The sequence below is a fragment of the Vipera ursinii genome (assembly GCF_947247035.1).
Source record: "Vipera ursinii genome assembly, chromosome: 3".
NCBI classification, from domain to species: domain Eukaryota; kingdom Metazoa; phylum Chordata; class Lepidosauria; order Squamata; family Viperidae; genus Vipera; species Vipera ursinii.
Genome location: NC_139516.1, coordinates 80,239,920 through 80,264,919, shown reverse-complemented (window position 1 = coordinate 80,264,919; position 25,000 = coordinate 80,239,920). Strand labels below are relative to the sequence as shown.

The following is a 25,000-nucleotide window of genomic DNA, read 5'->3' as shown; positions in this document are numbered from 1 at the left end:
CAATGGGACACATGCAGGAAGCGGATCAACACATACACACACACACACCCCATCATACTTTATGCCTTTGCATGAGGAAATCTTGTACAACTATTTAGCATAAGAACATTTTACTTAAAGAATAGCAGCATGTGAAAAAACACACATTTCCAGCTAATTGAAAACATGTACTATAAGAGCTATGTATAGTTCAGTAGAAGACTACTGTTGATGGCCAGTCTGTTTGATCTCACTGGTGACAAATCAGCAGGACGCTTTAACCAACAGGGTGAAAGTATTTCTTTATATAATCTAGTCCCAAGCTGATTAGAATTTTAAATCTGAACACCAGCATGCTGAATTAGCCCCAAAATATGTTGTTAGCTAGTGCAACTGATGCAAAATGTTAAATAGCCAAATTTCCTGTCTCCACCAATATCCCGGCAGCTCCAATTTGCATCATGGGAAGTTGCCAAATTCTTCCAAGGCACATCCACATAATGCTCCCATACTCATTGCCTATTTAAGTAGATCAAGGCAAATGTTGCTATTTCTTAAGCCACCAAAATAACTCTAGCAAACCCATAATGCTATTCAAAGTTCCCTAATTTGAGGAGTGTAACTTGGCAACGGTTCTATTGGCAATTTATTTATTTAAGAAAATGTGTATGGCCGCCACTCACTGTCAGTGACTCTGGGCAGCTTACAAAAATAAAAACCCAATATACAAACAACAATAAACCCCTCCCCTTCCAGCTACAACAATCAATCAAACAAGTCCCTTGATGGGCTCTATCCCACTTGGACGTATTGGCAAAACCAGGTCTTCAGGGCCTCGTGAAAGAGTGTCAAAGTGGGGCAAAGGGAGGGAGCCATCACAGAAGAGACCCTTGTTCCCCCCAGATGTACCTCCTTAAGAGAGAGGACCCACAACACTCCCTGACTCCGTGCTCTGGTGGGTCGGGTAGATGTAATCTGGAAAAGTCGCAGTGTAAATATATGTAGCTTTAAAAAGGTAAAGGTTTGCTCTGTCCAGTTGTGTCCAGCTCAAGGGAGGGTTGCTCATAAGTACATTCAGCACCCTAAATGTTTCCTATTGGTTCTCCCTCTCCCATTGTTCTTGATTGATGGATTTAATCTGGCAAGAAACTCTCATAAAGATGCTTTTCCCTGGCCACGCTTAGAGTCCACACCTAGTATCGTCATGCTATGCCTTTAAACTGGGTTGGTCACCCAGTTCTAAGTGCACTTAATATTGATACCTGCCGCATGCCTGTAAAGTAGGAAGAATGTTTCACATAGGTGGGGAAGCGTCTTCTAAGATGGTGTCTACTATAATTTATGTCATGTAGAAACAAATGTCTTCTGAACTCAGGTTTATTTTTTTACCTGTACAATTGTAAGTGTACCCCTACTGGGTTAAATTATTGGTATCATCCTTTCCTCCCCCCCCCCCCCCTTTTTGCTATGAGCACAGCTAACAACCAGTTTAGAAGGATAAATTTAGCATAGTTGCCAAGTAAAAGGATCCATCTTAGCTGCTTTGGCCTGACCCACTCCATGCACCATCCCAGCTCTGCATATCCATAAGATCAGAACATTAATATATGTAAATAAAGTTATCTATATTCCACTGTGCTAAGGGATTTTGTAGAGATGGCAGTGATGATGAAGCCTCTGGCAGTGATCAGATAAGATGATTTGATGTTTTGGAATACTCATGAAATTCCAGTGGATGGGAAAATGCATCTGGCAACCTATAATGCTCGTGAAAAGTCTTCTTTGATGAATATGAGATATCATTTTTTCTATGATATCTAAATATCTCTTATATGCCTATCAGGATAGCAAGATATAGGTGGAACATGATGAAAACTTGACTTGGTAGCCGCTGTAGCACTAAAAAGTAGGAAACCTAGAAGCAGGATCACTAAAGAGAAAAGTGAGTAGTGCCCTTTGAGATGGGAAAAATGGAATTTAGAAAAGATAAGCAAAGGAGAGTACCACAATACCAAAGGTACACACACAAGTTTGTACAGAATTTTCTCTTGAAGAGTTTTGAGACCAGGGAAAGTGCAATGTTGGTCCCGCTTGGAAAATTCCAGTTATTCAATTAGAATTGAGTAACAAGGGTAAGGAGTATGTACACTGCATCAGGTTGGGAAATCTTTGGAGTCTTAAGTGCATCTATTAAAACATTGAGTCTTAAGTGAGGTAGTTTCTGAATCATCTTCCCTCACAAGTAAACAGTTGTTGGGGAAGTGGTAAAGGAGTACATATTTAATACACTTTCCTTTGTCTAAGGACAAGTGGGATGAAGGTAAGATTGACTCAACGTGAACTGCTACTTAAAACATCAGTGCCTTGAAGTTGAACCTCTTTTAACAGTCCATTCTTACCTTATTTCCACAGAAAAGGTTCAACAGGAAAGACATACATGTGTTTAAAGACAATTGTGATCAATGGATCGGAGACATGGTGGCGCTGTGATTACAATGCAGTATTTCAAGCTAACTCTGCCCACTGCCAGGAGTTTGATCCTGACCAGCTCAAAGTTGACTCAATCTTCCAGCCTTCCGAGGTCAGTAAAATGAGGACCCAGATTTTGGAGGGCAATATGCTGACTCTGTAAACCACTTAGAGAGGGCTGTAAACCATTATGAAGTGGTATATAAGTCTTAAGTGCTATTGCTATAGGGTTTTGATCCCATGCATTTGTTATGAGGACCCCAAGACAAATCCAGAAGAATAATTTTTGACTAGATCCCATTTGCCACTCCTGCTCCACATCTATCATCCAAACTTTTCTACTTCTGTATAAATTATAGGAATAGCTTTTGGAAATACATCCAATTAGAAATACTTTATCTTTTATGAGCAAGGTAATTATTCAACAGATGGGCTCAGGGGCTCTACAAATCCTGCTGACATTAACAGAACTGTATCGGAGGATCAGAGTTTCCCACCTCTACTCTACAAACATTGTTTAATTATTTTAGTATTTGTAAACTGCCAAGAGTTCATATATTTTAGATGGGTAGCTATATAAATTTATTAAATAAATAATAAATCTTCTGAACTTTCAGAACAGCATTAGCAATGAAAATGGGTGGCAGAATCAGGATTGTAGTAAATACCTACCGTTCTATGAAGATTTTGCCAACCACCCAGATCAAGTCTTTTTCTGGTAACTTGGTTCATGCATCATGCTATGACCATTGGTGTTAACCATGGTTTACTGAAACAATGTTTAGGTTCATGCAGCACATTAATAGGTATGCTATGATTTATAAAGCAAATGGCTGTGTTAACAAGCTGTAACAGCCTCTATACAGAGGTCTTCAAACTTGGCCCTTTTATGACTTGTGGACTTCAACTCCCAGAATTCCTCAGCCAGCATGCCTGGCTGAGGAATTCTGGGAGTTGAAGTTGACAAGTCATAAAAGGGCCAAGTTTGAAGACCCCTGCTCTATACACTTAATAATGCTCTATCATCTCTATTACTGAGCATCTTCTACAAACAATACTGTATGCTGGGTCAACATTTATTGTTCTTGGCATTTCCTGAGGGGCAGGCATTCTAATGAGGGAGTGGGTGGGAAATGGGGCAGTTTGCAACTATCTGCTAAAGACTACATTACAGAAAGAATGTAGACTGTCAAATGAAACTAAAGTTAAAAAGAAGAGGGCCTGCTATTGGGAGTCCATAGTATGAAAATTAATAGGTAGAAGGCAAAGCTTCCCAACTCCAATTTTGCTTTGGTCTTCTCCCTGAAGAGGACCTAAGTTCAAATGGATCAAAGCAGAACAATTGACACAAGAAAGGAATAAAGATCCAAGATGACAAAGTAGATGATTAAGGAAGATTGGGCAACCCTGAAAGAGTTAAAGTCTCCAGGGCCAGACTAATTACCTCTGAGAAGAATTTGTGGAGGTTATCTAGGAAACTCCTTTGGTGATCTTTGAGAAGATGAGCACAGTGCCAGAGGACTACAGGGGCAATGCTGGTTCAATCTTCAAAAAGGGGGGGGGGGGGAAAGAGGACCCATGTAACTACAGGCCAGTTAGCCTGACATCAGTAACAGGCGAAAATCTGGAACAGATTATTAAACCGCCAGTTAGTGACCATTTAGAAAAGAATGCAATTCTTGGCAGGGAAAAGGCTGCCTTTATCAAGAATAAATCATGCCAAACCAATCTGATTTTTTTTTTGTAAAACACAGAAATGTATTGGACATAGTGTACCTTGACTTCAGCAAACCATTCAACAAAATCTCCCATGAGATTCTAATCAGGTAAATAGTAAAACCTGGATTGGATTATGCTTTCATTAGAGGGCTACAGACCAGGTTTAACAATTGTTCCCAGCGAATGTACATCAGTAGCTCTGCATCAGACTAGGGAAGAGTGTAAAGAGTGCAAAGTGGAGTTCCACATGGACAAGGACAAATGTTGGGGTTGTATAATAGAGAAGATTCTTGAGGTGGGCATGGGGTTGAGTTGGATAATCTCTAAAGTTCTTGTAATAATTCTACGGTAATCCTGTCGGGGGGAAAAAGCTAGTTGCAAGTACATATTGAAAAAATTATAAGTTTTTATAGATCAAAAGATCATTAGATGCTTGGAAAAGAGCTGTACACATATAATGTGCTTTTAATACTCCATGCCTCAGATGAAGTAGATTGTCATCTGTGAAAGTTTATTTTGTTAGTTTTTAAGACGTCACAAGATTCATTATATTTACTCTTAAAATGGACCCTGCACTCTTCTCTGAAGGATATCATATCATTACCTCTTTCTCCAAAGTAATGAGTACAGAGTTGTAACCTTCAGCAAATAAGCAAACATATCAGCAGTGGATTTTTAATCATGGGTTTTTCATGCGCTAAAGTGCCATTAGTACTGTATAATGTGAATACTTTGGCTTCTGGCAGCATTGTTAACTGGAAGCCTATCAGCATGGCTGATCATCTCTTTTCTGTATTGTTCAAGTGTGGTGTGTTGATTTCAGAAGGCTGATTTATGTGAACCACATGACTAGGATATATTCTCTTATTTAATATAACAGATAATAAAGGAACAACTTGTACCACTGTAAGGGAGAAATATGTACAATTATCATACATACCTCTATATGACAAAAAGAGGCATACCATTTGCCTTGGCTGCATGTCAAAATGTAGGCTGAGCATGCCATGAAAATCATCTTATTTCCTGAATGAACAATGCATTGATGGAAGTTTCACTGAAGTGAAATTGACTCTGTTCCTTGTTTAAGTGACAGGTTGCAATGTAGGGGCCAAATAAACCAAGAGATAAGACTGGGAGTCTAGCCATACTGCTGTAGATTTCCCCAACCTGGGACAACAGCAAAGCAATGTGAAGGAGTTACTTGGTTGTCTTGGAAAGTAGCTTGAAAAAAAGAGGCTGCCTTCTCTTCTTTTATCCCATAGTAGAGTGGAGTATCCATTGGTCCATGCTATCTACACCCAATTATGAATCCCGACGCACACAGTTATATTATTTGTCAGGGTATAAGAAAGTGTAGAGAAGTATTCCCAGCAAAAAAACCACAAATTATTATCTCATATTACTGCATGGTTTGTTAGCTGTTCAGTTATATTAAATAATAACCCAAGGACAAACAAAAAAAGAACAGTGTTGGTCTGATTAACTTCAGAATGATATCATACAGTGATCTAGTCAAGATTCTAGAAGCAATCTGCTAATATCATGAGCATCATGATCGTGATCCTTTCTAAATAGATAAAATACTTTTGGAGAAATCGGCAACAACAATGAAACAATCATGCTGAAAAGAGGCTTTTTGAAATGGAAAACAAGTTAATCATTACCTTAAAAAGTGAGTATCTTCAGCATAGTTTTGGTAGTTTTATAAATTTACCAACAATCTTAGAAGCTAAGTTTCTGGAAATATCATTTCTATCACTACAGTTAAATTTCCATAATTTGTTTAGAAAATAATAATCTCACATACTATGTACCTCATATTAAACAAACAGGATCATGCCCATTTATCCCACACCTTCAGTTGAAAATGGTCATAGGGAAGAACGTGTTGCGTATAGTAACATCTGATTTTAGATTGTTCTTTATGATGAAAGTATGAATTGGGCAATCCTTGTCCCTTCTCTAATTTTACAACTAATGTGAACAGAACCACAAAACTAAGATATTTTTTTTAAAAAAAATCACAAGCCCTTCATGATTCCTGCCCCTCAGTTTCAACCAACATAGCATCCCTGTATATATTATTACATTGATCATAGATGTTGCAATGCAATAATTCAAAAAGCAGTGAATTCCCTCTGGGTAGATGTTTGAATATGTTGACTTCAGTGTCGATGTTTCTGCTTTTCATGTATTCATTTTGTGAATTTGCCAACCCCTAATATGTGTTATTTCCATTTTTTTTAAATAAAGTTAGAAAAATAACATTGCTCACCCAACAATAGTTGGCAAAAATTAATAGTAATGAGTTAATTACCATTGCCAGCTGCTTACAAAAAGGGAGGAGGGAAGAAAAAAAAATCAGGCCTCCAGGCAGAAGCCTTCTGCCTTTTTGCCTGCTGGAAAAAAAATTCTCCATTTGTGGAAACATAAAACACAACTTTTCTGCATTCTGTTTAGACATATATTGCATGCCACCTTTACATGGCCTTCAGCAAAGACTCTCTTCAGCTTTTACATTTTCTATATCCAGCAATCATTTTTTCCCCCTTCTCTTTCTTTTCTTCCGTATTTATAGCACATTCGGCTAGCTCTTAAAAAGTGGGAAACAATCACCCAGCGGAATAGATGATTGTCAAGTTATATCTCTCTTACAATGGGAAAAAGACCATCTGCAACTTTTAAATAATATCTGAATCCTATTTAGATTTCCGGCCCTTTGGATATCAAGCCTGTGGGTTTTTGAGTATTTGATTGATTCACTTTCTATGAGTTGGGGAAAGCAAAGTGTGAACACTCAAACCTAGAATCTGTACCTCTTCATCTACCTTTTCCTATTCCTCTGTAGTAGCTGGCTGATAATATTTGAAGTTATTTCAGCATTAAAGTATTTCCTCAGAATTTCATTAGTTGTGTTGGAGTTTGGTTTTGTTCCTACTCTCATATTTGCACCAAGTCAACTCGCTTTACTTGCAAAACACACTAGTTTCATGGCAGTTCTTCAGAGCACCAAGCCTGCTGATATCCAAAACTTACTAAAGTTCTGACCTTGCAAAACGCTTAGAATATTTTAAAGCACAACATTAACTCCTCCTAAATACTATATCAGTACCTCGAACCTGTAGCCCTAGTGCTGCTTTACTAAAAATAATGAAGTAAGACAAACCAGGAAAGTGACTTCGACAGGAGTTGAAGTTGGGACATAGCATTTTTCTTTATTTTATTTCCTATTAGGCCACTGATAATTGAATGCCAAGATGTTTATTCCAAAGTAAATACTTCCAAGTCAGGATGAGGATGAAGATGATGACATAAATAAGGATTAGATATAATTTTTATCTTTTCTTTTTAAAAAGATTTCATTAAACAGTGTGAAAAGGAATTATTCCAGTGGAAGCTTGTAATTATTTCCAAGAAAAACCCCACTGTTACGCAAGCTGCCACTTTCATAATGCTGTTTTTAAAAAGTTCTATGATGGTTTATAACTGTGCCTACTTCCTCAATATGTTTTGCTTGGTAACAAGATACATATAAAATTGATATTTATTTATTCAATTTGTATGGCTGCCCACCTCAACAAGTGCTTAATGTGGCAGTAAATAAGGCAGGCATAGCAAGAATGAAGGATTTTACCATGTTGTATTTGTGCATTTGTGTGTGTGTGTGAGAGAGAGAGAGAGAGAGAGAAAGAGAGAAAAGAGGAGGAAGAGGAGGAGAGGAAAAGAAAAGAGAGAAAAAGAGAAGGAAAAAAGAGAGAAAGAAAAGGAGAAAGAAAAGGATGATATACACAGATTCAGATGCAAATGAAATGAAACTAGATTTAGTCCCAAAAATAATGCACTGAATTTGCTTTTAGTAATTCTCCTCGGTTAAAGATATAGAAGTGAGATCGAGCCCAGCGTGGATCAAGAGATGCTTGATGGTACTAGTGTCATAAGAAACAATATCTAATTGTGTAATAGATGATGAGTACTGTCTCTTCTCTGTGGCGGTGTCTGGCTTGAAACATTCACTGCAATTAGAGTAACCTGGGGGTTAGTTCTGTGCTAAAATGAAGAACCTGTTGCTGCAATGCTTTAGACTGTATACTAAGCTGTATCAATCTCCTTGAACCCTTCTACCTATATAAACTATCAGCAGTACCTAGACTATCTACATCTTGAATATTTATGTTGGAAAATGAAGGGAAATAGATGCTGTTATTCTGATATATGCAACAAATCAACGCATCAACAAATGTACTCTTTCCTGAATGTAAGCCCCATTGAATTGGAGAGAAAAGGTAGCAATGATGCTATTTCCACTGATAGCTTCTCTGTGTTCTCTATGCAAATATGTTTTTAGAATTTCATTTCATAAAAACCATATCGAAAAGGCAAGATACAATATTTTTAAGCAAACCATCAATTCTCCTAAACAGATCTTTTATCTTCCTGTGCTGAGAAAACATGGACTTGGTCCATGTATAGCAGTGTTGGGTGGAAATAAGAGGCCAGGATGGTTGAATTCAATATCATGTTTGGAATTTATTTAGGGATGTCAGTGTTGGATACTTCCTTGTGGGAGGCAAAAATCCCACATAAATAGAAAATTTATGGAAAGAAAGCAGATGGGTAGACAGTCTTTCTTCTGACCTTAGTGGTCAACCATTCAACTTGACAGAGAACGTATTTGCACTATTTTAAAAGCTGAAGTGAAATTATCCATTCTTAGCATTTCATTCAGCCACCATAGATCACAAAAAAGTTTCATAAGAGGAGTGACAAACTAGCAAAAGATGATGTCTCAATTCTCCCTAACCAGCTTTTCAGCTCATTCCTCCTCTGCCGTCTCCTTTGGTCCAAAGTATTTTTGATGGGCTTTATAAGAAGCCAATATTAGGGACGCGGTGGCTCAATGGGTTAGGACGCTGAGCTTGTCGATCAGAAGGTCGGCAGTTTGGTGTGTTGAATCCCGAGTGCCGTATAACAGGGTGAGCGCCTGTTACTCGTCCCAGCTTCTGCAAACCTAGCAGTTTGAAAGCACGTAAAAATGCAAGTAGAAAAATAGGGACCACTATGGTGGGAAGGTAACAGCGTTCCGTGTGCCTTTGGCGTCTAGTCATGCCGGCCACATGACCACGGAGATGTCCTCGGACAAGCGCTGGCTCTTCGGCTTTGAAACGGAGATGAGCACCAGCCCCTAGAGTCAGAAACGACTAGCACGCATGTGCGGGGGAACCTTTACCTTTTTTATAAGAAGCCAATAGTTTGTGTTTCTAGGCCTACTTTACAAAAGAAGACTGCCCCTCCAGTAGCTAGCAAAGAGGGTACTACCAGACTCTTAGCTGGTTAGTTAAAAATGATACTTTTATCATTATGTAATAGATGTGCACTTGCTTGTTTATTCTTTCACAACCTATATAAACTAAGCATTATACTGTTTGCACAGAAAGGAAGTAAAGTGACAAAATGAAAATGGGAGCCAATAGAAGAAGTTAAAGGCGTCAGGGCAATTGATGGAAGTAGAAACTTGGTTAAAAGTAGAGATGTTATTCAGAAAAAGTTAGCGATTTGGCCCTTTGACTTGTCTATGACATGCGGCTACATGCTACCTTTGTCACCGAGGATCTGTATTGGTTTGGTATACTAGCTGTTGCTATAAACAATATTTCATATTTATGCCAAGGCAAAATTTCCCACCTGTATTGTGCTGTAGTTACTTCCGCACTGTGTAACCAGTACGGTACCCAAGGACTTCCTACATCTGCATCTAATCCTTCTTCAGAGTTTTGCTTTGGATGTGTTGTGATTCAGGGTCAGCCTGTGGGTTCGGCAGTTGGGTCGGACGACTCAGAGGAGGAGGGGAGTGTTGAAGAGCTTGCTGAGGGGGTTGGAGAGCTTGCTGATGAGAGCCCTCAGCCAGGCCCCTCCCACCTGGTCACGACGCAGACCCAGCTGTGTGAGCCTGACAGTGTGGATGAAGATGACCCACAGCTGGCCCTGTTCAAGGACGCCCGACGCAGGAGGCAGTCAATCAGGAGTAAACAGAGGAAGGCAATGGGGCACCTCAGAAGGAGGCAGAGAGAAGCCACACCCTGAACTGTATAAAAGGGGAATGCGTGGGAGGGCTGGTTTGCTGAAGGCAACTGCTTGAATAGCTCCTGTTTCATGGTTCGTGTCTTGTTCTGTTTGCTTTTGTATCCATAAATTTGGCAGGCTTAGTTCCAGCCTCTTGCCTTCTTGTAAAAGGGGTTGTCCCTGCCTTTTCTGCAGGGCCGGTAGCAGGCTGGTACAGAACAGGATGAGTGTAATGGGCTTAGCCTTTATCTACCCCAAATAATGAAGGTAGGTAAGGATTGGGCCACAACAAAAGTTAATATATAATGCCACCTGATGGGAACTAAGATTGGAGAAGGTCAAAGGCCATCTCACTGCCTTTCCAAATAATTTTAGTACATAGTGCTTTTCTGTATCCTAGAGAAATACCCAACTTTTGATATTACTACTTACTAGTAAATTACTTGCTAAAGTTAGAAAAGGGTGGTGGGTGGGAGGGGATGAGAAGGATCGGTTGCTTTAGAAGAGCGGCTCCCAACCTTTTCTATACCCCGCACCTCTAGAACGCTTCTGATATATTCTCACACCCCTTACAAAATTTTGAAATAATGGCAAAGAATTATGCATATTTTGAAAACCCAAGTTTTCGCTACCCCTGGAATATTGTCCTGCACCCCCGGTTGGAAACCCCTGCTTTAGAATTTGGAGAACTGCTGCCATCTAGCTCCTGGGCTAGCTGGATCAACTATCCAAGCTGATATGAAGATTCCTTCCAACTGGCCATTTTGTACCCTGTATCCATTTCTTTTGAGTGCTGATTTCCCATTTGGGCTGCGCTTGGAATGTGGAGTATTTTGACCGTTGTGATTGCAGATACCTGGTGCTTGTCTTCAAATTGGCCTTCCGCGTTGGATCTTATTGCTGTAAAGAAACCTGGCAAAGAAATGCAATGCTCATGGGCAGCATTTTGTATATTTCCCTCTGATAGTCTTACTGAAGATAAAGACATATGTTTAATTTGGATTTTAATTCAGACTGACCTAATTCACACTTCCTAATCTAACACTCAAATGAGAATGCAATTATCTTTTGGTTTTCACATGTCAAATTTTGCAGTGCGGTAAGAATGTATAAAACATACATATTTTCACAAAAAATATTAACTCGGAAGAGGCACAAACTGATCAGGAAACAGGATAGAACAAACTTCACACTGTCCCAAAGTTAGAAATAGCAAGAGACATGTTTGTTCAGCTTTTCAGAAGAAATGCATGTGTCCATTGTTTCTGAAAAATCACTGCAAGGAGGTTGATATGACAGGGAGAGAAAACTCATACCAGAAACCAGTAGAGGTTTGTAAAAGTCACTTGTAGAGTGACTTCAGGGGCCTCCTGAAACTCCCAAGTCCATCCATGGTCCAAAATATTGAACTTCATGGACCCTATGGACATCTTGCTGTCTCTGTGAATTCTTGCCATACTTTTCATGTCCCAACATTCTTAATAGAGTAACAGAGTAAGAAAATTGTGCTATTTGATTCATCACAAAATAAAGGACAGTAGGGGCTATAATTTTGCATATTTAACAGTGACCACTACTAAATAGGCTTATTAGCTGAATTACCAGCATCTTTTGAGCCACCATCATTAAAGAGAAAATTGTTTTCTGTTTAGATGTAATTAAAGGTACAATCCACTTCATTTACGTATCCCCACAAACATTCCCTGTAAAACAACAAATATGAATAGTAGCTCATTTGCAAGGATTTTTACCCAAGCTTTCAAAAGAAGTTTTACCGATGAAGCAGGAATTTTAATTCAAAAATATGCCATGTACACTAATTCCTAGCTAGATATGTTCTATTCAAATCGGCTGTTAGTAGAAGGTCATACATTGATTTGATGCAGATGATGTTGAGCACTCAATAGGAGCCTTGTAACAATAATCAGAAAGCCTTTGAGGTTTTGCATAAAAGCACCACAATTGTTTGCGTGGTCACAGATTTGGACCATTGCATATTCATGTCACAGATTACCTAAGCATTTGCTACTATCCAGCCTTTGTAGTTACACCAAAAACAAAGCCCTTTTGTTTCCTAATTCCTTGGGTGCAATTCAGACTTTTTGCCCAGCATGCCTTTTTTGCCTCTATGCTGCAATTGAATACCAAAAGCAAAGAGATGGTTTTCCCCAATTTGCTGCTTGCTCTTTACAGGTCATAGGTGACATTAAGTAGTGGCATATGCATATGTTTTGTTGGATCACAGCCCTCACTTGCAATGGTCTTATTTTTTTTAAATCACAATTTAAAGAGATTTATATGCTTCTCCTGGCCACACCACCAAACATAAACATACACGTGCACACAAACACCCCCATACATGTTGTAGGAAACTAGTGCTGATGTCCAGAAGACTGACTAATGCAGCAGTCTCATAAGACGTATGCCCCATTTGCTTTTGGGGAGGAAGTTTGAATGATAAGATAACAAAACTAAACGTATCCTATCTAAATTACCTAGACATGAATTTAAACAACAAATATTGGCACGGATCACATTGGAACCCACTCTATTCACAGAGAGACTCACATTGGCAAGATGGCAACAGTTGAGTTAGGGAAAGATGATTTCCCCAAATCTCTCCTTTGCTGCAGGTTAGCAAGGCCCCTTCCTCTACTAATTACCCAATATACAAGGTCCACTGAGTGGTGCTAAGAGGCACATGGCTCTTAGAGATAAGAATGAAACTAGGAGTCATTATGGATCTCCTCTTTCCAAGGCCAAGGGCGAATTGTCAAAATTCAACAGTATCTGGTAAGCCGAAATCTGACTGAGAGAATGTATGATCCCAATCAACGAAGACAGTCTCAACTGACATGGTAAAGGTAAAGACTTCTTTGAGTCAAACAGAAATTTGCACACGCTTCCCAGCCTGGTTATTTTGGGGCAGTCATCTATCCAACTACTAACCAAGCTTACCCTACTTAGCATATAAGCCCCAAAATAAGTGCTTGGCTAGATGCTGCTATCCAATGAGATGCACAGAGGTAGTCCTCTAGGACCACAATTGAGCTCAAAATTTCTGTTGCTAAGCAAGAAGTGAGTTTTCCTCCATTTTACGACTTTTCATGCCACAGCTGTTAAGTGAATCATAGCAGTTGTTAAGTTAATATTTATTTATTTATTAAAGTCCTATGCCATCTACACTACAAGGCAACTCTGGGAAGCTTACACATTATAGGAACAAGTGAAAAATAGTTAAAAAGATTAAAACAAACCAAAATATTAAAAATGTACTAAAACCATGCCTACAAAAGCCAAGAAACAGATGGAACGGGGATAAGATCTTCTTACCCTGTCAGCCACCTCCAGTGGCCTCAGGCCAAATGGAAGGTTTTATATCCTTCCAGAAGGCCAAAATGGATAGGGCAGTTCTCCCCTCCAGTGGTAGAATGTTCCACAGGGATGGGGCCACAGCAAAAAAGGCTCTTCTTCTGGATTCTACCTACTTCAATTCCTTAACAGATAGGATCTGTAGCAGGCTTGACACATCAGGGAGAAACAGCTCATTAGATTTCCTGGACCCATGTCATGTAGGGCTTTAAAAGTAACAACCAACATCTAGAATTGGATCCGGGACCAAATTGGCAACCAATGCAGCTCACACAGGCCCTCCTAGCCACGACTACCACCTGATCTTTGAGCAGGAGTTGTGAGTCCAGGAGGACCCCCGAGTTGTGCACCAGATCTGTCTGGGGTAGTGCAACCCCATCCAGAATTAATGATGAGAAACCCCCAGATGCAGAAGTCCCGTGTGCCCACAGCGACTTTGTCTTGGCTGGGTTGAGCTGAAGCTTGTTGTCACCCATTTAGACCGTTACAGACTTTGGTCACTGAGAAAGGGCAGTCTTAGCATCGCTTGGACCACCAGGGATGAAGATATAGAGATATATATCATCAGCATGCTGATGATATCTCATTCCACGGTGTCAGATGATCTCACCCAGTGGCTTTATGTAGATCTTAAAAAGGAGTGGAGAAAGTACTGAGCCCTGTGGGACCCCACAAAGCAGTGATAAGGGCTGGACCTCTCGCTTCCTATTAACACCAGTTGGGACCGGCCTTGGAGAAAGGAGCCGAATCAGCATAAGATTAGAGCCACCCAGCCCCCATAGCTGGTCCAAAAGGATCCCATGGTCAATAGTACTGGAAGCCGCTGAGAGAGCAAGTATCGATGCACCGCCCTCATCCTGTTCCCACCAGAGTTCATCCAGTAACACAGTTGTTAAGTGAATCTAGCTTCTCCATTGACTTTGCTTGTCAGAAGGACACAAAAATGATCACATGAGCCCAGGACAATGCAACCGTCATTAGGTACAGGCCAGTTGCCAAGTGTCCGAATTTTGATCAGGTGACCACAAGGATGCTGCAAATGGATTGTGTAAAAAATGGCCATAAATCACTTTTTTCCCCAGTGCTGTTGTAACTCCGAATGGTCACTAATCAAATGGTTGTAAATTGAGGACTACTTGTACTGCATTGCACAACACACGACTTACAGAGCTGCTCCTCCAAAAGCCATCCCTCTATCCTTTAGCTGGTATTTCAAAGAGAGATTTCTTCTCTGTGTCATTAGCCCAATATAAACACTGAATGATAGATGTTTTTGCTTCTCTCAGGCTTCTGTTTATTTTGTAAACCCCTCGGCTTCTTTCCTGCCTTTTTTTTAATTTAGCCTAAATCCTGAAATTAATTAAGAATTGCACAGCAAAATGATAACCTTAATTATAAAGACAACCTTGGTGACCTAATTTCTTGCTGCAGTCATGTAATATTAGATGCTATCCAGTATTGTCCACAAATCTTACCCTCAGAGCGGGTGTGCATGGACAAGAAATAATAAAGGAGCCATGCTTTTTACCAGACAAGCTCATAAATACATTTTAACTTGCATTATGTAGAAAAAAATGGGATATTTAAATTTTTATTTGTTTTACTTTTCATAAACTGTTATAAGATTTATGCAACTATTGGCAGGAGGATATTCAGACATAGATAGATAACTAATGTGTATATCTAATAGGACGCTGAGCTTGTCGACCAGAAGGTCGGCAGTTTGGCGGGTTGAATCCCGAGTGCTGCGTAACAGAGTGAGCGCCTGTTACTCGTCCCAGCTTCTGCCAACCTAGCAGTTTGAAAGCACGTAAAAATGCAAGTAGAAAAATGGGGACCACTACGGTGGGAAGGTAACAGCGTTCCGTGCGCCTTTGACGTCTAGTCATGCCGGCCACATGACCACGAAGACTCCTCGGACAAGCGCTGGCTCTTCAGCTTTGAAACAGAGATGAGCACCAGCCCCTAGAGTCGGAAACGACTAGCACACATGTGCGGGGGAACCTTTACCTTTACCTTTTATCTGGTTATTTATTTAATGTATCTACAAAAGTCGTGCAATCACTAATATACATACATATGATATGTGGACAATACAATATAGAAGATAATAGATTAAGATAAAACCATAATAAAATCATTGTAATATGGAGCCATAGAATTGCAGTGGGATAGATGTTAAACTTTGATACCTAAGGAAGCTAACCATCTTACTGCTTCTGATCTGGCTGTGGTGAGATCATCCCAGTTCCCTTGAAATTCCTGACGGGACATTCTTGAACTATAGTTTGTTCCGGTGCACCACAGTCACATTTTGGGCTCTCAGCCACTTCCCACTTGAAGAGCTTTGCCTTAGTTCTGGCATGCTGTCCTGATTCTAGTCAGGTGACTCCATATTTTTCAGGGCAACTGCATTCCTGGAAGTGGTTTTGTTGGTTCTGTGTGATCTTGGTTGTGCTTATTAAAAGTCACCCATCTTAATTGCCATTCTTCGTCTAGATTGTAAGACTATGGTATGTTATTCCAAACTGGTTTCCTAGATTTAAGCCTGGTGACAGGTAGAGAGTCTACTATTTTACGTATTGGAAGATCTCTAGGAGTTGAAGGCTTGCTTATCTTGAATTGTCTGTTGTCGCCTGAGATCAGAAGGGGGCAATTATAGAAAGAACATGGAGCCATGAGAATGATGTGGATTTAAGAGTTCCAGATATTATTCTCATTGTGTCATTAAGGTGAACATCAACCTTGTTGGCATGTCATCGTCTTCCCCATACAGGTGCACCATATTCAGGAACAGAAAATACTAATGATTGTGCCACTATACGCAAACTTTTGGCTTGTGCTCCTCAGACTTTTCCTGCAAGTTTCCTAATCAAGTTGTTCTTGGTGTTCAATTTTTGTCCGATTACTTCAAGGTATTTTCCAAAGATAAGGGATTGGTCAAGGGTTATTCCGAAATATTTTGGTTGGTAGTTGTGTTTTATTCTTTCCATAAAAAGCTAAGTTTAATTCTTCCTTTGCTCTATAATTGCTTAGATGGAAGGCACATACTTTGGTTTTATTTGGGTTAGGGCATAGCCTCCATTTCTCAAATCTTTAGTAAGGATATATTCTGCTTCCTCAAAATCCTTGGTTTGGGTAGTTATTGCCATATCATCGGCATAGCAATTTTTTTCAGAATTGGTTTCTGATAAATCACTAGTATATAGATTAAATAGGAGCGGGGCTAGAACTGATCCCTGTGGCAAGCCATTCTTAGTGGGAAGGGATTTACTAGTGGTACTTCTAGTGGTACCTCTTACAAAAACCTTGAAGGGTTTTTTTTGTTTTTGTTTTTGAGATGTTTTCTTCAGCTTAAGCATCAAACCGTCAAGCTACACCATATCATAAGCTGCAGTCAAATTAATAAAAGCCATGAAGAGCCAGAATTTGCTCGCAGCAGCTTCTCTTGGTGTGGAACCCAGCCTGGAAAGAAGCAACCCTACCAACAAGTTGCCATGTTATATTATAAAGTAATCATTCCAGAACTTTATAGGAAATGCTCAGCAGAGCTATAGAATGGTAGGTTGCTGGATCATCCAGGTTTTAGGAAGGCAAGGGCTTGGGATAACTTGAACTGATTCAGATCTTTCCAGTGTTCAAAGCATCTGTACAAAATTGTTGTAGCCATCTTATAGCGTGTGGTCCTAAATGTTTAATAAATATTTAAACTACCTGGTCCATAGCTCACATTTAGTTTACTTAGCTTCCTAAGAAGAATTTTAGGACTATAGTTAAGCTACAGAAGGGGATAGAAACGGAAATGTTGTATGCACCAGACCCTCCGGCAGAGCCAAGTATTATCAAGGCTAACCCACAAATAATATTTTTTATTTTGCTTCAGTCTAGGTAGCTTAATTTATTATCACTGTTCTAAATTCAATTGGCTATGATTGAAAAGTACAATTTGGCAGAGCATTAGAGCATACTGAGAACACCTAATGTGATTTGGGACTGATGCCTTTTAATAAAAGTGTAAAAATTAAGGGAACCTTCTTCTCCTCTTGACAATGCTGGCTGAGAAGGGGAGTTGGCACTTCAGCAAATAGGAGATCACCACACTGAGGAAGGCTAGCCTAACAAATTGTATCATGTTTGCCTGCAGTCAAGGTCTACGTCCAATCAAGATATTATTTACTTATTTAGAAAATGTTATCTATTTAGAAAATGTATATGGCTGCCCACTCACTCTCAGTGACTCTGGGCAGTTTACAAAAAAAAATATGTACAGCTTCCTCTTGGAAGTGAAGGAAGAGAAAGATTTTTTAATTTTCCTTATGTGTTTCAAATGTGTGTGAAATGATCTGTTTTGGGGGCATTAACTTTAGATCATATGTGTGCCTGAGTTCCATTTGGTTGTGATTAGGAGTTCTGTTAAAGAAGCTTTAACATGTTAGGATCTGAAGATATTATTGTCGTCCAACTCCAGAGCCCGCAGTCCATTTTACCAATGCATACGTATCCCCAGGGGAGTTAAAACAAGCAATGCTCTCCTACCCACTCTCTTTCCAGCAGGCACTCACAGTGCCTCCAAATATGGTAATAACTTTATACATCACAGATTGAACTTGCAAAAAATCAGTCCCAGCTTGTCTTTCCTCTTCGTTATGCTTGTGATGAGATCACGGTGCTCCACGGAGAGCTCAAATTCTTTAACTTGACAAAAGACATAGGTGAACATGTCACAGTTTTACAGTTATGCAGAGCTCAGATGCTATAAAGATAACAAGGTCTGTGCTTGCCCATGCTCTGAATCTGTGTTAATCTAAAATGGCCGTTCTGTAATACTTTAATTGCAGTTTCATGGCAACAAATTGCCACTTAACTGTAATAAATTTTCTTACAGCTAAGCCATACTAACAATGCATGTGTGCACCTGAAAGAAAAGAGGACAATAGAAGTCCGGGACTTTCTGTTCAATGACATCAAGACATAGGGGAGCAAATATGATCTAAGTCAAGATATTCACGTACCGAAGCCTTTCACATAAAGAAAACTTATACACACTGTAATCTCATTCCTCATGTTTATTAAATGAGTGCTGTTTGAAATACATTTCTCAGGCACTAGAATCTTGCAAACCTTTGCATCGTTATGATAAATCTAATTGCCAGTAAATTATAAAGCTTTCTTTGTTAAGAATTTTAGTCTTTTAAACCCAAACAGTAAATGTTTTAACACTGACAGCCAATCTTCCATTGCCATGCTATTAACATTTTAAAGGAGAGGCAGAGAACTTTTTCCTATTAAAAAGCTGTTGGCGCAAAGGAAAAATTGATCTGGCAATGTAAGGGCACAACTATTGATAGATGAAACTACAAAGTCGCCACAATTTGGAAAATTACATACCTCTCTTGCCCAACTTCCTCTCTTTTTGCCACTTCTTGTGAAGATTAAGACAAGTACTGAAATAGCCTGTAGCTGCTCTACCTCACTTTTAAAGGCAATGCTTGTTTCCTTTCTTTTTGGTGTGAATGAGTGTTTTTACAATGTATAATATAACCTAATTAAATAATTTGAACCACAGAAAAAGTAGTCTTTCATTAGATACAGAATTTAGCTTGGAGAACTAAGTTTAAATGTTTCCATGCCTGTGGGATATGCAAAAATCATCGGAAAACTGGATATGTAAAATTGGCTAGAGAGCAGTCCTTTTGCAAAGTTAGCTCATTAAAAAGAGTTAACAATAGCTTTACTATTTCTGCATAAAACTAATACGACAGTTGTACCTATTGACAAGAATACTTTCACACTGGTACAATTTCTTCTGAGTTTTTTGTGAGCTCCAACTATTTTTATGCAATAGATCCTGCTGAATAGCTAACATGCTTGTAGGGCTAAGGATGAATCCATGTATTATACATAGCAGATTCAAGAGAGATGCTGTAACAAATGTAACAAACCAGCTTTTTCCAAGTTAATGTTCTCCGGCTGCAATGGAGCCCTACTCGTTTACTTTCACCCATTCATGATAATGATGGGAAGAGCAGTTCAAACATCTCCAAGCAACACCTCTAAGTTAGGAAGAAATGAACAAAGAGCAAGCACGTTAAAATTACCTTTCCCGCTGCAAATCATAGATGACCAAATTTCCAAACTGTTTTGCCTAATACCAAATCACACTAGATTAGAATCTTCCCTCACCATGAAGATGCTTTTGTTTTGTAGGTCTTTATAGTTTTTAATCATGTTTTACAAACCCAATCTAGTTAGACGTCCCATCATATATTCATAGCCCCAACAATCCTTCTCCAATTTAGCACATCAAAGCACAGACTATCACTTGCATGTGGATTATGCTAACACTAGAGACATTTGTAATCTTATAAGGTCTGCAATTTAAGACCGTATTTTAAGCTTTCTATTATATAGGTAGCAGCGCTTCAAGAACCAGGCACATTAAAAAGCTTATTTGAAGTCTTTAACGAACTTCAGTCTCTTCACTGCTTAATGCCACACTATGGTTTATTGAAAGTTATTATTAGTCATCCTCTAGTATAGTACATCTAGATTATATCACACAATAGTAAAAAAAACACAACAACCCAGTCCTAGCATGTTTTAACTCCAACGGCACAATGATGAATGCTTATATACAGAAAAAGATTTTAAAAATCTATCTTCCCCAGCGAGAATACATGAGATTATGCCGTCCCAAAATAACTTTTCAGCACTCTTCTGCTAATTCCAACATTTTAGGGGCATTTGGGACTTGCTTTCGGATGCAAAATACCTTTGCAAGCTATTACTTGGCCTCATGATTTTGTCCAGAACTATTTTCATAGTTTTTGTGTGTCTGTGTCTCTGTGTGCTGTAAAGACAGCACAATAATTTGCAGATAGGACACAGTTGCTTAACTTGAAAATACAGTCTATTTGGCAACCCAAGGAGGAGTCACAGAGTCACTTTCCATCTTCACCTCCCACATTCAAATTTCCTTATCTGGCTCATTTGGAAATCAAGGAAAGTAAAGGGGATAATTCAGTCGCATAGCACTGTTGAACATTACAATCCAACTAGGCCAAGGTTTCAGTGGACTCTGCAGGAAGTGCAATACATTTAACTATTGCTCTGATCAAAATTAAAATATGTACATTAAAATCCTTTACTTTTAATGAATTTGCAGTTAGCTTTTCCTATTTTTGGAGTTTCACCCTGGAGCCTCAAGTGCATGTATCTTCTTAGCCAGAAATAAAATGATGCAATACTTCTCACTCCAGAGAACATTAATATTTACCAGGAATCTCTCCTCAGTTTGCATGGATCACAATTACACAAAACTATCTTACAGGCAAATCAACATCAGGCACCACCATAAATTTAGACTATAAATTACTCATTGATTACACTGTTATTTTGGGTCAACCCAGCTTATCCTTGAATTGTTTTGTGGTGGTGGTGATAAAGAAGGTGTGCGAAATGTAATGAAAACCCAGAACTCTGCACATTACATCTCCTAGTCAACACTCAGAGTTATTAGCCATTTACTGAGTAAACAAAACCTGCCAATCTTATGTAGTGTTATGTTTTAGGTAATAAGTTGTTTCTGTATGGAATTAGATAAGTGTCCCTGAAATCACCAAAATCAAATTCATCTTCAAGCACACTTTTTATCCAAAGAATATTTTAGATCACATTTGGCAACTTGTCAGCTATGACCAGAATCTTTCATTCCTACCTATATAAAATTAGTATAATGATATTGAAAGATTTACAGGACTGCAGACAAAATGGGCCTAATTATGCCATCTGCTAAAAGCCAAAACAGATTCGTTGCATTTTAACCATGTACTTGTCATTTCATTATATTTCCCCACAAAATTCCAGGGCATTGGATAAGCCAGTGATTCCCAACCATGGCAATTTCCAGGCATGTGGACTTCAGCTCCTAGAATTCTACATACCTGAAAACTGATTGGGAAATAACGATTAAAGCCAATCTATTAGCCACTTCCTTAATTCTATAAGCCAGCAACTCCAATATTTAAAGTATTATTTCCCATTTAGGGACTTTGTCTATAACGGACACACGTAAGGCTTTAATTACAAGCAGTTTTTGCACATGCCTTGAATTTCATGTACTGCTCTATGGTCTTGGATATATATGGATTACATACAGTATATACTTCTGTATACACTAAGGTGATTGTCAGGCTCACTGAGTATAAAAAATTAGATTTGCATCTTGGAAAAGCATTGAAAAAAGTTGGCATTCATGCAGCAGGGAAACAGTAGCCATAACTGGGAGGAGGGGGCTATTTCAAAGCAGAAAAATAAGTGTAATTAAGTTTAAACAAAATGTTCACAACGAGGACACTTTTGAGTAACTTGGCAACTTAGAAACCATCCTAATTCCTAGATGTGCTTTTGAATTCACATAAAAATTATTATAGTTAGCAAGTTAATAATGTTAGGATAGACACACGTTTCCTATCATTTGTGAAGCTAGCACAAAATTCTTTAGTTAAATCTATCTGCCATTAAACATTGCTGTTATAGAAATAAATCTTTGACATCACTTTTGAGTTTGGTAGCACTGCTAAAAGTATTTCTTTGTATAGATTTCAATGCATTCCTTTTTGCCATGAAGCTACTGGAAAGCAGGAAAATGAGGTTTTAAAAATTAACTTATTGTGACAACTTCATTCCTTGATAGAAATTTGCCCCATTGCACTATAGTCCAAAATCAATTACAGTTCCTTTCATTTTAAGGTTTTTATTATTTAAATACACCATACTAGAGCAAATGTCTCTGAAAATATCACAAATAAAAGATTTTTCTTCTTCATTCAGCGAATTAGGAGTAGATGAAAATTCTACAGTTGTTGCTATGAGCTTGATTTTTTTTTCCTTTTTCTTTCTGTGTCATGGGAAGTAGCAACATTAGGACAAAACACACTTACATGCATACATACATTGTATTTTACAGAGATACAATAAAAGTATTTGTGATAGATTATCACAAGAGCCCCATCTTTCCATTAGCTCAGGTTTGAGTTTTGAACATTTCCTACAACACGTAAATTATACAAAGAGCAAAGAGAATGCTGTTAAGGTAAAACCCAGGGTACAAATTCTCACCAGTGCCCTGCTAATTGTTAATGAGGGTAGAAAGCAGACTTGAAAGCTTATCTGTATTAGCTTCATTAGTCCCCACCCTGCCCACCCAAAGTTGTTCTCTCCTCCGGTGGATCTTTTTTCTTTTCTTTCCATTTTTCTCTACAGTCTCCCATTAGCCCAGATTCATGGAGTTCTTAATGTTCGTTTTCAGTCATTTTAATACACCGATAAATGTGAGAAGGGCAATCAAGAGTAAAGAAGGTGCAATGGCATGGAGCTGGCACTGATGCTAGCTACAAAGGTGACTTGTCTACTGGAGACATGGGATCCATCTGTGATGAAGAAAGTTTGAGATGAAGGCACGCATTCTGCAGTACTCTGATCTTTTAGCAGACCTGCAAGAAATAAAAAGGGGCATCTTAGCTAAAATGCTTGATTTGAGCTGAACGTGACTGCTTTCGTCTTCTCGCGATTCGCTTATTCTATTAAATTAGATTCCAACTGTGACTCGATTAAAGGTTTTTTTTCTGTAACACGCATCAAGTCCCTAAAAAGTTCAAATGGAGAAACAGACCGCAAAAATATTTTCTGCAGTTTGACAGCAAGGTATACTTTCACCAAAGGGGGGGGGGGGGAAATGCTTCGAGTGAGAAATCCTACAGTCTCTTTTTATTTCTTTTACAAAAGATGCATTTCCTTTGGACTGGGATTAAATGACATGCCTTGCCTTTGAAGAACCAAGTAAAGTGATCTTCTAAATTAGGAAAAAAAATTCTGTCAAAGCATATAAGATACCCTCCCCTAGGCAACGGTAGTTAGCATGCTGCATAGCACAAAAACTAAATATAGACATTTTGGAATATTTTCCTTCCATTTAAGATTCCTCATCTGCTACGTTAGTTAATGTTACATAAACTCTGTAATATACGAAGTCAAACATGTGCCTACACTGTGATGTGTTAATGAATTGTGATAATTAAAAATGCCTAGCTCGACAGAAATCTAACTTCCACAGATAAAGTAGAAACGATCGACAGTTTTCAAATGCAATCTGTTTGCAATTATGAAAATGAAATAATATATTAGATTTTTATGGTTTTTAAACGACATTTTGAATTTCCTAAGCAGCTTTTTTTTTTACCCCTCCTTGAAGTTACTAAAAGCCTGAGGTCTATTAGTAACTACAACCCACCCCCCCCCCACACACACACTTTCAAGCTAATTAAACTGGTGGAAGCTTGGCGGTTTAATTCCCCAGAGTTGATACTCAGTGTGAGAAAGGTAATTTGTCTGTCCAGAACAAAGATTAGGGAGCAGCCAGGAAGCATATTTAATAAATGAGCATCAAGTGTCCTCTACTATGGACACAGACAATACCAATTATGTAAGTACAAGGGAATTGTTGAATGATATGTAAACTAGAAGCTTCTCTGCAAGAGAAAGAATAGCAAAACATAATCTAACTCATGCTTTATTTAAAGCTCTAGGAGCTGGATCAAAGGGAATGCTTTGGTCACCACCAATGAAAGGAAAACTTATACCCTGTAAAAACAGGCTGCGGAGTTAGGAAAGAAGAAAAGAGAGAGAAAGAAATAGAAGCAAGTCTACAACACAACCTAATAACTTGCCCTCTAGAGAAAGTGCTTCAGCTGCAAACGTGACCAAAAATCTGCAGAGGGTAGCATAATAATCTTTCAAAAGTTAACTTTAAAAATAAATAGAAAATATTTATTACTTAAAGTTACTACTGACTCCTCCTTCACCAATACCTCTTGTATAACCACAAAGGTTACATGTTCTAGAAAGTTTTGTTTTAAGCTACATATTATTGTGTAAAACTCAGGCACAAGCTAAGTTTGTAGTTTAAAATAATGGATCAGGCTGCAGGTATAATTACTGCTCATTCTGGAATACAGTTAACTGCAAGACTGGCAAATCTTAAATGCATGGCTTAGGAGTCAGTAACTCAATTCAATTCTATATGTTCAACGGAGATGAACATTTTTGCTTCATTTCTTAAGACAAGAGAATTTTTGTTTGGAAATAGAAACGTTGAAGTTATTTGACTCAATGGGGCCGTATGAACTCCTGACCATGGTGTAGAAATTATACTAACTAGGGACAGAATAAGCTGATTGGGCTAAATTCTATTACACTAATTTTAAAAAATGCTTGGCTGGCTTTGGGTGATTATTTAAAAACACATTCTGCTCTATGTTAGTGATTGTTGGTATTTATTAAAGCAATATACTGAGTTAGGCAGTATTCACAGCACAGTAGAGAAGCAGTTAGATTCAGC

The 25,000-nt window shown here is 38.6% G+C and overlaps 2 protein-coding genes across 4 annotated transcripts in view; one reads left to right on the top strand and one right to left on the bottom strand.

The window, feature by feature from the left end:
* The window catches only part of LOC310639075 (uncharacterized protein), a 367,032-nt gene that overhangs the window by 341,124 nt on the left and 908 nt on the right, over window positions 1–25,000 (top strand). The window contains exon 5 of the mRNA XM_083360476.1: window positions 24,189–25,000. This exon is cut by the window's right edge and continues 908 nt beyond it. Coding sequence (XP_083216602.1) covers window positions 24,189–24,249 — 61 coding nt within the window. The 3' untranslated portion in view covers window positions 24,250–25,000. The remainder of the gene's footprint in view (window positions 1–24,188) is intronic.
* The window catches only part of LMO4 (LIM domain only 4), a 16,296-nt gene continuing 13,650 nt past the window's right edge, over window positions 22,355–25,000 (bottom strand). For all 3 annotated transcript variants that reach the window (XM_083360478.1, XM_083360480.1, XM_083360479.1), the window contains exon 5: window positions 22,355–23,096. In XM_083360478.1, the coding sequence (XP_083216604.1) occupies window positions 23,088–23,096 (9 nt within the window). In that variant the 3' untranslated portion in view covers window positions 22,355–23,087. The remainder of the gene's footprint in view (window positions 23,097–25,000) is intronic.